At 33.6% G+C, this 15586-nt stretch overlaps 2 protein-coding genes across 5 annotated transcripts in view; both read left to right on the top strand.

Annotated features, from left to right (window-relative positions):
* Window positions 1-11609, top strand: part of LOC138179353 (cell growth regulator with RING finger domain protein 1) — a 43187-nt gene extending 31578 nt beyond the window's left edge. For all 3 annotated transcript variants that reach the window (XM_069112047.1, XM_069112046.1, XM_069112048.1), the window contains exons 3-6: window positions 8315-8486; window positions 8621-8762; window positions 9073-9180; window positions 9594-11609. In XM_069112047.1, the coding sequence (XP_068968148.1) occupies window positions 8315-8486; window positions 8621-8762; window positions 9073-9180; window positions 9594-10046 (875 nt within the window). In that variant the 3' untranslated portion in view covers window positions 10047-11609. The remainder of the gene's footprint in view (window positions 1-8314; window positions 8487-8620; window positions 8763-9072; window positions 9181-9593) is intronic.
* A 1371-nt stretch (window positions 11610-12980) lies between these two features.
* LOC138179351 (protein odr-4 homolog) lies at window positions 12981-15569 on the top strand. 2 transcript variants are annotated; one of them, XM_069112038.1, is made up of 8 exons: window positions 12981-13121; window positions 13199-13308; window positions 13572-13754; window positions 13847-14049; window positions 14119-14470; window positions 14540-14753; window positions 14820-15002; window positions 15084-15569. In XM_069112038.1, the coding sequence occupies exons 2-8, from the start codon at window positions 13213-13215 to the stop codon at window positions 15239-15241; spliced, it is 1389 nt and encodes a 462-aa protein (XP_068968139.1). In that variant the 5' UTR covers window positions 12981-13121; window positions 13199-13212; the 3' UTR covers window positions 15242-15569. The 2 variants fall into 2 exon arrangements, with proteins under 2 accessions (XP_068968139.1, XP_068968138.1); XM_069112037.1 differs by lacking the exon at window positions 12981-13121 and having other exon boundaries at window positions 13128-13308.
* Window positions 15570-15586: the final 17 nt, after the last annotated feature.

Raw genomic sequence — 15586 nt, 5'->3', positions numbered from 1 at the left:
GATACCGACTTGATAAAGTCTTTTTAAATACTGAAAATCCAATCAGCAATGAAGGTGTTAACCTATTCATTAAATTGCTTCCTAATCAAAGAATTCTATACTCGTAGAATTAAAATTTAACAAAAGAAATCAATTTTAGTTAGACCAATTTTGATTCTTACAATTCCTAGGAAAATTGAAACAACACATAAAAGGTAGAAAGTAAAGAAATTACTATATTGCAAAAATTGAATGAGTTAATATTGTTCGTGATAATATTCGCGGTAAAAATTCTGTTTGGTAAAAGGTCAACAAGAATCAACGAGCAAAGTTAAAAAAGCGGACAAAAATTCCGAGTGAGCCTAATGAAGATTGTAAACTGCACAGAGCGACGAGCTTTAAAGATCAGAAACGCAGCGGAGAATTGTAAATGAGTCGTTAAATGGTTGGAGAAATTAATGGCTGCGGCTTGCTTTCGCATATATTGTACTGCAAACGTTTGCTTGTGGAAGCGCTAAAGAGTTGCAACAATAGGAGCAAAATAAAAGTCAATGCTTTTACACTTCATGGTCGCGCGAGCAATTATCATCTCCCCTTTGTTCCTTTCGTTCAAATGAGAATCATAAACTTTTAAATTATTGGCCATATTTTCATTTACGAAACAGTTTTTAAATTGTAATTTAATGTAAAATGTAATTTAAATTGAAATAATTCGATTGCATTATTTTGATCTATTTTTCTTGATAAAGAATTAACGTAGTATTTGGAAGAGATAGACAATTTTTTGCTCGAATTATTAAAATTAGTCTTTGACATATTTACAGATTCTCAAGTGCTTCTAAACTTCTGTATATGCACCGATCTCTTTTCTTTTCCTGCAACATCGCCTTCTACTGACACTAATAATATCATACTTGATAATTCAAGGACGAATAATATCATACTTTCGTAATAAATCTATTGCAATAGAAAGTTCCATTAACCGAGCATGGCCGAGTAAAATCGCAGAAACAAATCTACAGAAAGGAAATCTTAACTCAAGTATCCAAGACCTCTTAAAATACCAAAAATAAAGCTACTTGAATCGAATCTCGGCTCAGACCATCGGTCCACCAAAATGCAGTACAATGTTAAAAGATAAACAGATGAGAATAAAATACAAGATATCTTAACTATAAAAATAGATTTACCTTCTATGAAGATTATAGGATATTTAATTATATCTTAATCAATCTTATCGACATTTAAAAAATACGATTAAATTATAATAATCCTTTCTTTAATTTGTGATCCTTTTAAAAATGCACTGATAAAATACAGAGCCCATTTACATCCTCTTAATTGATTCACCATTCTTACAATACACTTAATTGTTCAGTATTCTTTAAAAATTATCATCGAGCTACCTCAAATCGATTATTTGACATTACTACTAGCCAAGCCTGTTGGTCGACAAAGGTTTAAGATCTTTCTTGGCACAACTATGATGTTGAGTTTTATTGAAATAGAAGCGTAATTATGTACCAGACTATGGATATTTATACAAACTTATTTGTTTTGTAATCTAGTCGTAAATTTGTACTCTAGTCAGTGAATCTACTCGCAAATTTGTTTCACCTATTAATAATATAAAAAATATTGTACTTTGGTTAGTTACATATTTTTGTACCGAGCGTGCATTCTATTTATTTTTTCATCTTTAAATTCCCACGGATGCATAAAAATCCGTAGTCTAACAATCAGATAGATCTCATTATTTTCATAACTGTTTTTCCTTATTATACGCTACTTTATCTGTATAATATATTTCAACGAATATGCTTCTAACATAGACAGATACTGCCTTTCTCCGTAATCCTCCAGTATCTCTGGCTAACTATAATCTATCATTTTTGTGGAGTAATGCCTCCAGTTTCCGCGGCGACCGGACATGATTGAAGCGCGGTTGCGTGTTCAGCAGCCGGCTTATTCCACGAGAAGATTTCGACATCGGTTGCTCAAGGCTAGGAACTATTACACGTACATATGACCGATCGCCAGTCGCCGGTTTTGGATCGGTTTCTCCGTGTTGTTGCGATCACCCGAGCAAAACGATACGAAGAATGCTACTAGTCATAGCGTACCAACATCTTGTATAAAATGGAATAACAAGAAAAACCCGGTTTGTCGTACGTGACTCCCTGGGCGTAGAACAATCAAGGTCGATAGAAATGATCATATGCCATTTATGTAGGCCTTTCTGTTTCTGCGGATATATTTACCCTGATATATCACGCGTTCTTTTCTGTTCTAATCGAACGTGCGCTTCGAGTAGATTTTTACGCTCGATCTTATGTTTCTTATCGTTATGTATGTAACGGGCAACAACAATGAATTGACGCTATATATCAATTATGTCACGCAATATCAGAAGCTAAATTGATTAAGTTCATTTTCTGAAAGTATCGTTGCTTTAGTGTCACAATTACATTATTCTTATTTCATTCTTTACAGACTAAAGAATTAACTTCGATGGAGTTCTTAATTATAATTGAACATGTATAGGTAACGTATTATGGTAGATATTATTATTATTACAACCGATATTATAATCTCAAGAAGCGAAATAATCTGCTATTATCGCGTATACATACATAGATATGTTCGTAAAGTGATCCCAAGTTTTAGATTTGTATATATGTACGTTTGATAAAAATAGTGTAGTTGGTACGGTGGGATGAACTTCACTGTATCTGCAGTGATGATGACTAACTTGGTATGTATCTTGACTTAACTGAAGAATTCACTTTTATTTATTAGATTTCTAAGTAAGTCAAGGTCAGTGTGTAGATGGTCAGTACAGATCAGTAAAAGGTTGGTATTTGGATTCATCGTTCTACAAAAATTAGATAAATCTTGATCTCTTATCGTTTCTTGCAATTAAGCAGTAATCAGGGAAAAGTTAGACACAGTATTTTTACTAACTAAAAAGATATATGTATACATAAAATATTTAAAATAGAGTACTCAGTATAATATTTAGTAGATGATGCAAATCTCACTGCGTTTGAAATCCGGTTATGATGATCAGTTCTCTCCATCGCCTAAATTCTATAAACTTTCCATTAGCGAAGGAAGTGATAATCTAGTGTTTTCGACACGTGTTTAAGTATCTATTTAAGTATTCAAGTTTGTGATTCGCGATGAAAAAATTGCAGAAGAGATCGATCTCTCAGAAGTCGTGTTTTCCCGAGCCAATTAAAATTCGGTGGTGCCAAGCGACTTTTTGACGCTGCGTCGTATGTCTCCATTTGTTTTCCCAATTAAAAACAACGAAGACAAATATATGACGTAGCGAGAACACAGCGTCGAAAAGTCGCTCGCCCTTACTGTGCGCCTAAACCATGCAGAAAAAGCAGACTTTGAAAGAGCAAGTACACTCTTGTTGCCATTGCCTGGAATTCTCTGGCTGAGTGGTTGAGTCACAGTTCAAACAGGGGAGAAAGAAGCCTCAAGTATTGCTTGAGACACATAGCAACCCATCGACGAGACAAAGAGGCGGAGATACTGGTTTCCATCTTACTGCTACAGGATGAAAGGGTACAGTCGATAATATTAGCAAATTTATTTCGAAATTAAAGTGGACACGAGATCGATCAATATGACTAACGTTGAATTGTAACGCGCAATAAAGAGATTTATCAGGAAGCAGCTTCAAGAATGTCCACGGGAATCTTCGTTTCTACATATCTTTAAAGGAATTAACGTTTTGTTTTGCTTACCGTATTCCGTTCGATTTTATAATCATTGTTTCATTCATGAAAGTCTCGTGAATCACCATTTCCGTTTGAGCTTATGTCCATCGAAGAAATACGTGACAACGAGAGGAAAAGGAAAGGAAACAAATGAAAATTAATTCACGTCAGTACGAATTCATTAGCAATCGATAAGATTATAATTAGCGGTTGTTTAATTATCATCGTTCTCACTATCTCTTACAATAAAGGAACGCCGACCTTCGATTCTATTTTTATTATTTGGAATCCGCAAATGGATAAGAAAAAGTAATTTCACAATTTCACCAGGTTACGTAGGTGTTACGGTAATCGCATTCGTGCTCAGCTACCATTTCACTGTACGTTCTGTTTGCTCCGTGAACGAAAGAAACGGGTATGTGCACGCAAAATGGTCCGATTTCCACGAGTAGCTGGTGCAACGGTGCAACCAAGCGAACGGATTAGTGGGTTTGTTCTGATTATGCAATGACATTTGATAATCGACTATTTCACGCTGGCTGTTATCATCATAATTCAGTCGGCTTTATGGAACAGTCGCTTTTGTTCCTTTTTCTCCGCGTAGCAGTTTATTGAACTGGATATTAATTGTATTATACAGGGTGGTTGGTAACTGGTGGTACAAGCGAAAAGAGGGTGATTCTACGCGAAAAAAGAAGTCGAAAATATAGAATAAATATTTTTCGTTTGAGGCTTTATTTTCGAGAAAATCGACTTTGAATTTTCGCTCGGTACGCGTGCACTTTATCACATCTCTTATAACGGATCTCACTGTAGATCGTTGTCTCGATGGAAAAATTAAAAAAAAAAATTTCTATTCTATATTTTCGACTTCTTTTTTCGCGTAGAATCACCCCCTTTCCGCTTGTACCACCAGTTACCAACCACCCTGTATATTATATATACTGATTTTATATTATTGCGGCTTTATATTATATTTATGTTATTTATATTACACGAAAGCTTTATATTAAGAATTTTAATATAACCATTTCTATTTTACAATTGTCGTACAGTAACGCAAAAATTCAGCCATTAATACGAGTATGGTAAACCTGAAGATTCCTGCAAAAAATAGTAAACTTGTTTCTTTAAATTCTTAATAACGTAAAGTAAAACTCGCAACATTCTCTAACTGATTAACTTTGAACGCAAACTTCCTCGATAAATATTTTGATAAAAACCGACTTCACTTAGAAAATTGAAAATATAGATTCTATGGGAAATACGAAAGAGTTTCAAGTCTTAAAATTTCCAGCAACGTAAAGTAGAGCTTCCAATATTTTCTAAGCGACCAACTTCGAACGCAGACTTCTTCGATAACTATTTAACGAAAACCGACTTCAATTAGAAAATGAAAATACAGATTGCGAGGAAGATAGGAAAGAATTTCGTGCCACGAAACCGAACCACTGAACTGTACTTTGGAATTTGGGTTAATTACAGTCCTGTAAATCAAACACTTGAAACTTAGATTATCATTAAATTTTACCCCTATGAAAAACCAATTTTGTCAAAAATAAATAGCTGTATTGTCGGTACATGGTCCATTATCACCTACCGAATGACAAGAGATTTATGTGTGTTCACTTTGTCAAACCGTGGGTGATCATAGCGCAATATACTGTGCAATTGCAGTTGATCTGGTTGGCTGACTGGCCTTTCACCGATCCATTCCATCGTTGTATGTACCACTCGACTAATCGATCATGTTGTATTCGTCGATCGGAAAGGTTCGCGAATCCTCATGATCGAGATAGGTCAGTCATTGACAATTCTACTGTTGAATACAAGCAGAACTTCAATGTCAACCGTAAGCTTTTAGAGCCTGTAGTGAACTTATTTTAAACTTTGCACGGTGTAAGTTTCATATTTTAAATGTCACCATATGTAACGCAATGAATATTTTGCTTTCTATAAACAATCGCAACAATAATGCACATATTTCTCGTATCTGATAGCAGAAGAAGATAATTATTCTGCAAATTATCCATTCTCAATTCTTTCTTATCTTATTATATCGTTATCTTATTATATCGTTAAAAAATAAAACTATCTCTATTTAAAAATTGACTATTTCCGTTCTGAAGGCAATATCAATTCTCAAAATTTACTGTAGTGTCGGCGATTTTAGATATAAGCTCTTACTTTATTTACGCGTTTTGCACAAAAAGAGCTTACATATTCCAAGGCTTTTTTGCATCCAACAGTGCAATTTAGTTCGACTTACGTTAAATCATTTCTTAGAATTGACTCTATGCAGGATGAAGCTCTTCGAAGAGAAGCTTCGTTTGCAAACTTTGAAAGAATCGAGAAATCAGGTTTCTGGGATTTCTAATGTCGAAGAACGCACTCGATGGATGTCTGGAGCTTTTTGGTAAACTCAAGACTGTGACATTCAGTATTCAGATTAATATCAGATTATACAGAATGTTCTAGAGTTTCGAACGTTTCAGGTATACTAGTCTACCTTGCAAAAGTCAGACTTGTGTTCCCTCCAGAACTTCTAGGATATCATTCATGAAGTTTGACCCACATCGCGCAGCTCATTATCACAGCCTACGTGTTAAGTCTTTGCCAACCACTCCAGTTATGCTTGACCAGCCATGCTTTAACTCGAAATTGTGCAATTTTGCATTTGCTATATCACCTGGCAATAGGAGAAAAAAATATATGAGAATATAAGCTGAACCTTGCGGCGCATCCAAGTTGCATTGGAATTGTTGCGTTGATGTAAAAGTTTTATTTTTATATTTACTGTCTGTTAACACGAATGGCTCTGCTATGCTTTAATTCGCAACTATACTGTTTTCATCGCGCTATTATTGTACCCGTATGAATACAAGTTTGAATGCAGGTAACTTGACTAATTTGAATCTTCAGATCTTCGGTTTGTGGATCACTGATCGTCTCAAGATGAACTCTGTTGCAAGACTTCGCGTAGACTCGATCAAAGCGCGACTAAAAAAGAACTCTGTGTTCTACTATTTCGTGGCTTCGTGGAATGGCCGATTTGATACTTCGTCTGCGTCGGAGTCTACCACGTTAGACGATCCATCTTAACAGCTTTCACTTTCGTTCACACCAGCCCCGCGTGATCTCCAAACAATCTCCCCTTGATGGTAGTCTCCTCGCGAACGACGAGAATTTTTGGGGCTAGTCTGCCTGTTTGAACCTCGAATTGAGAAGTGACTCGAGGTCCAAGACCCGAGATTACGAGATTCAGGTCATGATCCTCCGCTTCCTGTGTCGTTTTTCGCCACGAAACGTCGCCTGCAATTATTTCTTTTTCTTCTCGAACACAACGATTCGTTAATTCGCTTGGTAAACAGATCTACTTGTCGTTTTATTAGCATGGATAAGTGTGACAAGGTTGACGGAAAGGTTTATGGATATACTACACATATTACCTGTTAGAGCTCAGAATTATAGTTGACGTCAAAGAGTTTAGAAAGGCCGTTCTCGAGATACGTGGTACGATGACTCATTCGAGGAATAGTTATACACATTATCACTTCACAAAGTTCAACGTATCCCATATCGCATATAAGTAGTGTAATTATTGTAAATAGTTGCGTTTCGAATGTTATACGCCTCGACTTTCGTACGCTTCTAAATCTAAATTTAATTGATAAAAGATTAAAGCTTCGAAATAGTTTCGTCATCGTCTCGAATTAATCGAGTTCGCTTTTAGTAATTTTCTCGATTTGATTTTCTTCAATCAGTTTCTCGACAAGCAAGAAGATGGCATAAAGAATTCCAAGATAACGCTCGTAACTTCACATCACTTTCCTCCATTTTTCAATTTATGCAGTTGATTAGTACAGCCTTTGAAAGGCTGATATGACGCAGCTGCCAGCCAATTATTATATTGAAACACAAGAGATCTAGATAGTAGAAGCAGAGATCGTAAATGGTACTCTAATAACCACGAAACGAGTAGGGTTCCTAGGTACTCCTTCACAGAGGACAATAAGCATTCGCGAGAATTAGACCTGCAGGAAGTACGTTGTGGTTTGTCCTCTCACGCATGACCTGGAAACCCCGTTGGCCGAGATATCTTGGAACCAGACGAGAGGGAAAAAAAAAGGTTGAAAGTAGGCTTGTTACATAATCATTTTGAGTAACGTCACGATGTGAAATAATACGGTTAACATATCGCTGCGAAACTCTTTTCTTAAGTTACTCTCAGCTCTTGTTATGTTATAATAAAACGAACGTTCAGTAGGTATATAGTCGTTCCACTAGCTTATGATTTTCCATGATCTTCCATGATTATCAAGTAACCGTAGAATATAATGAATGTATTACTTGTATAATAATCATTTGTGTGAATTAACGATGATATGCTCGAAGAGAACATTTAAAAGCAATAGAACTATAAATTTAGTCAGTAAAAAGTAGGATTCCACGCTGTAACAGTAACAAATGATCCTTAAATATCTTTTTATTTATAAGAATATATCTTTTATATGAACAAGTTGTAAATCTTGTAACATTATTGATACATCACCCTGTATATAGGTATAATACTAAAATGTCCTCTTACTATCTTGTTACAGAGGTAGAATGCGAAATATCAAGTCAAGTCGAGTACTCTCTGCAGGCGCTTTGGGGCGTCAGTATAAGGGAACTTCACTTGGCGCTTTGGAAACCTTGGAGCACCCTTAGAGACGCGTCCTTGAACGGCACTCTTCTCCAAGGTCACGCGCAGTATCTCACACCACTACAAACGTATCCTTTTATAAAATAATTTTAATTCTTATTCTTTTTTTTTTTAATTATCTTTTATAATTTGTAAACATTTGTATCGTAATTAACATTACCGTTAATGGTACCACTGATAATTCCTTGATTGAGAAATACAGTAGACAACCACACGGGGAAGAAACATTGAGATTGTCGCTTCCGGCGCCAGAATTAGAACTTGGGACACCACCTAGACTTTGTTATCCTTTAGTAATCTTCTTAACTCGCAGAGATAATGGAGATCCTCATCCAGATGAGACCGTGGGTATCTTCTGAGTTTTTACAAAAGCATCGGTCATCTTAATTGCTAATTTATCCTAGAACTTTTGTGAAACGATTTAAATTCTGTAAATACAATGATAATTGTAATGCGGAAAATAACGTATAACTGAAAATGAAATGCAAAGGAGCAGCTATTTTAATGTATATTGTCGAAATATAACAAGCGTTGCGTGATTCGATTACAATCTTATTACCAGTAATTAAACTCAGTTTTCTATTAAACCAAACGGACATTTAAATACAAATACTACAACTGCATTAGCTTATTCGGTTTTGTTTTCTTTGCAAGGTGGCTCTGGTAAACGTTGTCCACATCAAAGACAGCGTGTGCACTTTACCAACCTCGATCTTGGCGCAATATCTGAAACAGGCAAATGGCCAGTTGTCTTGTCTTAAGGTAAGTCTCTATATTCAAATTCAAATTTTAATTCAAATTCAACATCAGGAAAACCACTCGAAAACTTCCAATTTTTATATATTGCGTTATATACTTTTATATGTTAACGTGATAAGAAATAATTTTCTTCAAAGAACTAGCTTATACTTGTTCTATAACAGTGTATATAAGTATAACAGAACATTTTATTGCACAAAAGTTGAATTTAGAGTATAATAAAATAAAATTGTAACGATAACTTTTATCACTCTAACTAATCAATTTTTTAATCATTTTCTTGTATTGTATCTGATACCTGATACCTATATAAAGATTCAAAATTTTACAGTGGTTTCATAGTTTTATGAGACACACCATATTTCTATCTCAAGCACAAATTAAATTCTGTACTGATGAAACTATTTCTGTTGCAGCAACTATACCTAGCTACCGGTAACTCGACGAACTATGATGAAGGAGACGTGTCTTCGGGTCTAGGCTCAGCTCTAGCCCTCGCAGAACCTTGTAACAACAACGGTAGCTCGACTAGAGGCGCATTGGTTGCCTCCGGGACCGGCGATCCCGAGGGATCGTTATGGAACACAGCCGGAGAACAACTCTGCGTCGTTTGCCAATACTTTCCTCTTTCGCGTGCTTTGTTGCCTTGCAGACATACTTGTATCTGCGCATCCTGCTTTGGCAAACTAGATCGGTGTCCAATGTGTAGAAGCCCGATAAAGAGTTATTTCTGCATCAGGGGCGAAGAATACATGCCCTTGGAGTCAGAGATCAATCCCTGCAAACAGAGGCAACCGAGCCATGGACCCACTCACTGGCTTCACGATTGGAACGATAGACTCACAGATTTTCTTGGATTCGCACGATAGAATACTTGGTATTCTAAAATGTTTAAAATGTACAGCGCGCAGAATACGATAAAACGGAATGATTGTCATTTGTTTATCCAACTGCTTGAGAAAGTTGTGCATTTTGGTTGGAGAATAGTTTATTTAGAGTCTTTAATTCCTGTGAATTGAATCGAAGTTTGATGAGAAGAAAGTCCTTGAATAAGATCATTACAAATTTCTTTTAAGGAAGAAATCTGAGAAAGATAGGCAGGGCATTAATTCATATGGAAAACAGTAAGAAGAACGGATATTACAAGTACAAGAAAATGAAATTTCTGAACAGAATTATCATCTTTGGACTCGTGAGATATTGATATCTTTTTTCTTGATGAAAGTTTTATGGAGAGTTAAATGAGCATGAGTGAGTCATAGTTGTGATAATTTATGATTCCTTCAGTTCGTTACTTGTATAATTTTCAGAAAGTTATCGTATCTCCTCTATTTTTATTAATTGTATGTCTCTGCCGTATAAGTTAAATAGAATATGTTACTCTGTTGGGCGTTTGGATGATCTTCAATGATTGAGGAATTAAAAAAAAATGGATAATTTGTTAACGTCCAAATATATAGAAAACAAAACGGAAAATGTTTGATAAAAAAGAAGAAGTATAGAAAAACGTTTCAGATTTTTATCGCGTAACGTTGTATAAATATTTAAGGTGTAAATACAAGATACAAATAAGACATGTCCAACTTTAAGATGTAATTAATAATTAAGTTACTGATATTATTTCATACGATACGCAGATTTATCCAGTAGCTATAGAAACATTAGTTCCGATATGCATGCCTTTGAAGTATTCTTTCCCTATTTTTCTTTTTATCTTATACAAATTGAAGATATTTTTTCTCTTCCGTAATGCTCTGCCGTCCATGCACAACGATAGAGCTAATTCCCCTAAGGTTCTTTTCAAAACAACATCACACGAAAAAAGAACGCTGCTAAATTAATTTAAGAAGGATATTACGTTAACGTTTAAACTGTAAATACACAGACTGTGATAATTCTAATAATATCTATTATTATAAACCAGATATATGAAAGAGTCCTGGATGGGGGACACAACAAAGGAGAAGGAATTGGTACGAAAAAGGAACATGAAATCATTTTCAGATTTCGCATTTGATACATACGTTAGCCTTTTTTTATATCTTTTTGGCACTTGCATAAAGAATGATGATACTCTCTTACTCGGGGTTTGCAATGAAGTCAAAATTTTATACCTTTTTCATAAAATTTCTTTAAACAAAATTTTTTTTATGACAACAGAATCAGCAAGATTATATTTAACAAATTTATTTACTTATGATAATAAGATATAATTGCAAGCCTCAATATGTGAAAGAACGAGAGTATTTGGAATTAGACATGTTGATTCAGCAGTAAAGGCCTCTAAAGTCAATGTTATTGTAGTCGAAGATCTTTTCGTATTATAATTTATATTTTATTTAGTAAGTATGTAGCATTTTGATAATGCGACAATGTCTGTATGTGAGAGAACCTGTATATAATTTATTTAATAAAGCGTATTCATGCTGTCATGCCCTATTGTTCATGAACGCATGCATCCTGACAACGAGAGTTACATTTCTAAATATAGAAATATAACCATTAAAAAATAGAATAATTTATTAATTATTTAATATTTGTCCTAGATGTCTAAAAAAAGCAACCATCAATCTTGGACTTTCTTCGCATTATCACGGATATTTGCGATATATATAGTCAGAGAGGAAATGAGAGTGTTTACGCACGTAGTTCTAGTTATTTCACAGTACAGGTGCTGCACCATGCGGCCAAGTATTAAGAGGAACGAGCATTAGCATATACAAGAACCTATAAAACTAGGGATCTGCTTTGTTTGATTGCAATTTAGCATACATAAGAACCTATATATTTAAGTTTTAAGTTAGGGATCTACTCTGTTTGGTTGGACATTAGCATAAACAAGAACCTGTTTAATTGTACAGTTCTATGAAAAAATTCATATCTACTTCTCTATCCGAGGTAGACAAGTATGAGAATGACAAAATCGCGCAATAATGAAATTAATGATAAGTTGCCTAAGAAGGAGAAATGAATCGTTTACTATATTTTTTTAGAGAAAAACAGAGAATATTCACTTTCAAACGATAACGGATCAGTGGAATGGTGCAATAACTTTAATATATTTTTTACATACGATTTTACATACGATGTTTTAGATTTAAACATTAAATTTACTTTTGTCGGGATAATGTTTTTGTTATGGTAAAACCTAAATATCAATGTTTTAATAATAGATCGGCGAACAGTGAATAATATTTCTGATAAAACATATGTATCTCTGGTAATGTTTTACATGCATGTTCATTTACAAAAACAATAAAAATAGAAAAAACAATTGACTATTGGTAAGATGTAAAGACATGAAGACGTAACGGCTAAATTGTGTAACCCCGTAACTAACCATGCTTTTTATCCATCTCACTTTCGTTACTGGCGCAAATTTATTAATTCTATGAATTTTGATATTGTTAAAGTTAAGAGTAAGTATTTCAAATTATATTAAATACAGACGACACCTCTCATTTGGCATCCAGTGAAATAATGACAAAAAAACAGGAGGAAGATTGTGAAGATGAAACAAAAATATCAAATCTTTATTTTCTTTCAACAGCTGAGCACATTTATTTTCCAATTTTATTTCTCGGAAAATTTTCCTTAGATTTTCCTCAATTTGTCCTTCGCAATTTATCTACCGTTCAATCGCTAGCCATTCTATTGAATCCTCATTGTCAGAGAATCTTAACAGTACTCTTGTACATTCCAACATTGGTTTATTAACAAATAATTCATTTTCCTCTTCTTCTCCTACCTCTCCACCCTATAATATCATTAATTATAATTCTTACCATTTCAGTAGCGTTGGTATCTTATTTTATACTGAACCGATAATGTCGCATGTGATAATAAAATGCCATGAGAGGCTACATAGCTTGTGTAGCTCGAACCAAGGCCTGTGGAACACTCTTTTGAATTGCATGCATAGTCTATCCTATTCTTAGTCAATGGTTTGTACGCTGTACAACCAGTGATAACACTGGTAACGTTAACATAGTAGGCTGTGATACAATTTACGTGTTTACAGAAACATCAAAAGCAATGGGCCGAACTGTATATGCAGAACAACGTCTTCATAATTATTTGACGTCATTAGCAAAACCAGATGAATACACGATAGGACTAATTGTGGGACAGGTTCGATTTTTGTATGTTCCAATTTCACGTCACCTCTGCTCTTGTCACTTGTCCTAACATATGTACTTCTTAACAGACACTCTTAAATCATTTCAATAAATATAAATCGTACATTTTTATAGAATTTTTGACGAAATACATACAATTTTATTTAACGTATGTTCTTTTTAGAATTGTTGCTTTAGATGAAAGGTTGGAATATTGTTAAAGTTTCAATGATTTCATTGTATATCATCTAACATAAATTATGATTGATATTACAGAGTGCTGGTCAAAAAGATTATATTGTGCACTTAGCAAAGACACCACCACCCCTTGGTAAAAACGTAGTAGAAGAAACATTGCTTAGTTCCACAACAAAATCTGAACAAAATACTGCTACTGAAAACCACATTAAAGCAGTAAAAGATATACCAGAGAGTTGGGTTGCAGATCATGCTAAACATGTATGTATTTTTTTCGTTTTAAATATATCAAATAAATGTAATTAAAATTTAGAATCATAAAAAGAAAGGATCTTTAATATTGTTGTTTACAGGTTACTAGAATGTTACCTGGTGGAATGCGTGTCCTTGGAACGTTTATTGTTGGTCCAGAGGATATTTCACATAATAATAATAATGTACAAAAACTAAAATCTGTTCTTACAACAATGCAAAAAAATTTATCATGTAATAAATATTTATGTGGGGATAATAATGAAGAACATCTTATCTTATATTTAAATAGTGTTACACAAAAGTATGATATATTGTAATATATTTAACAATTACTTTTCATCATTATTTAACTTTCTATTATTTTTTTTAGATACACTTGTAAATCTATAGAAATCCGTAATGAAATATTAAAACCAGTAGATTGGAAATTTCAAGCTAAAGCAACCAAATGGCATCAACTTGAGGCACTTATTGATTTTGATCGTCTATTTCTCATTGCTGCTAATAAAGATCCAGAAACTCTTAAAAAACAACTACAAGATATTTTAAAGAGTGTGTCAGATATCATTGAATCTTCCCTTATTGTTATTGAAGGGGAAGTTCGATCCCCAGATGATAGATTAGAGCTAATTAGTAAAAACAAGAAAGATGAAAGAAATTGTAGAAATAATGAAAAAAATAATAATGACCGATCAATTCAAATTAATTTATATATTCCATGTGTAAGTACTTGTCTTTAATAATATATAGTAATATAAATAAATATAACAGTTTATCTTGTGAATTATTAGCATGAAAAGAATCTTAACTCAGATGTGAGGATAACACCATGCAATGCATCTATACGTTTGATTGGACAATTAGTAAGTAGAACATTCGTCCATCAAAAAGCAAATGTCGAAGAAGCTAACGCTGCAATAAAGCAAGACATAATAAGGTCATTAGCAAGTAGATTAGAAATGCATTGGGATAGTTTGATTGAAGAAGAAAATGGATCTCCAGAAGGTATCTATTTCACCATATAAGAAATTAAATAGTTATACAAAATTGTTCATTTCATTACTTTCTCAGAAAATATAACGTTACACGAACCTCCAAGAAGAGTATTAATAGCATTGCCTGAAAGTAAAGTAACATTGTCAGACTACCTATTTCCTGGTGAGGGACCTCAAGAAGCTCTTTTATCGTTGCAAGAACTCCTAGACTTAGAGGTTCAGGAAAGTAATGTTCAAAAAGACATTGAATTCGAAGCTGGTTAGTATTACATGCTTGATTGAAAGATTATATGTATTTATATATATGTATGTGTACTAACATAAAATTTTTTTTTAACAGATCCTACAGAATTCTATTCTCAAAATAAAATTGATGTGAAAACTGTTGATCTTAATACAGATTCATCTGGCAACTATCAAACAAAAATATACATAGTAAGTTTCAGTATTGCAGTTTTAATCGTAATTCTTGCTATCATGATACAAAAGCTTTATTAATATTTATAAAAAAACGAATTTATATTTTACTATAATATGTAAAATATAATATATGTACATTTTTTTAACACAAATCATCGTGATGTTGGGAGTACAAAAGAAAACGATAATAAATAAAAACAGCATTTGCTTTAACATGATGATGATATATTTATGCATATAGACTTCAATCGGTCGCGTTGTCTGCAAATTATTATGTAAAAGTATTAAATTATTAACTTACATTATAAGTTATGTATAATTGAAAATATCTACGAAAAATAACACTGTATCGATAATTTTATTCCAATATTTTGTGTCATAATTAAATATTTTTGTAAAGATATACATACAATTGATGTAAAA

Source organism: Bombus flavifrons, chromosome 4 (genome assembly GCF_040668555.2).
Source record: "Bombus flavifrons isolate JBK064 chromosome 4, iyBomFlav1_principal, whole genome shotgun sequence".
NCBI lineage: Eukaryota > Metazoa > Arthropoda > Insecta > Hymenoptera > Apidae > Bombus > Bombus flavifrons.
Note: the sequence above shows the minus strand (reverse complement) of the source record. Positions and strands in the feature narration are given on the sequence as shown.

What these genes read in the sequence shown, in the direction of transcription:
- LOC138179351 (XM_069112038.1), top strand. Translation starts at nt 13,213, where the DNA reads ATGGGCCGAACTGTATATGCAGAACAACGTCTTCATAATTATTTGACG. An exon ending in TAGGACTAATTGTGGGACAG is followed by an intron (nt 13,309 to 13,571) that starts GTTCGATTTTTG and finishes TTGATATTACAG; the next exon opens with AGTGCTGGTCAAAAAGATTA. An exon ending in TTGCAGATCATGCTAAACAT is followed by an intron (nt 13,755 to 13,846) that starts GTATGTATTTTT and finishes TGTTGTTTACAG; the next exon opens with GTTACTAGAATGTTACCTGG.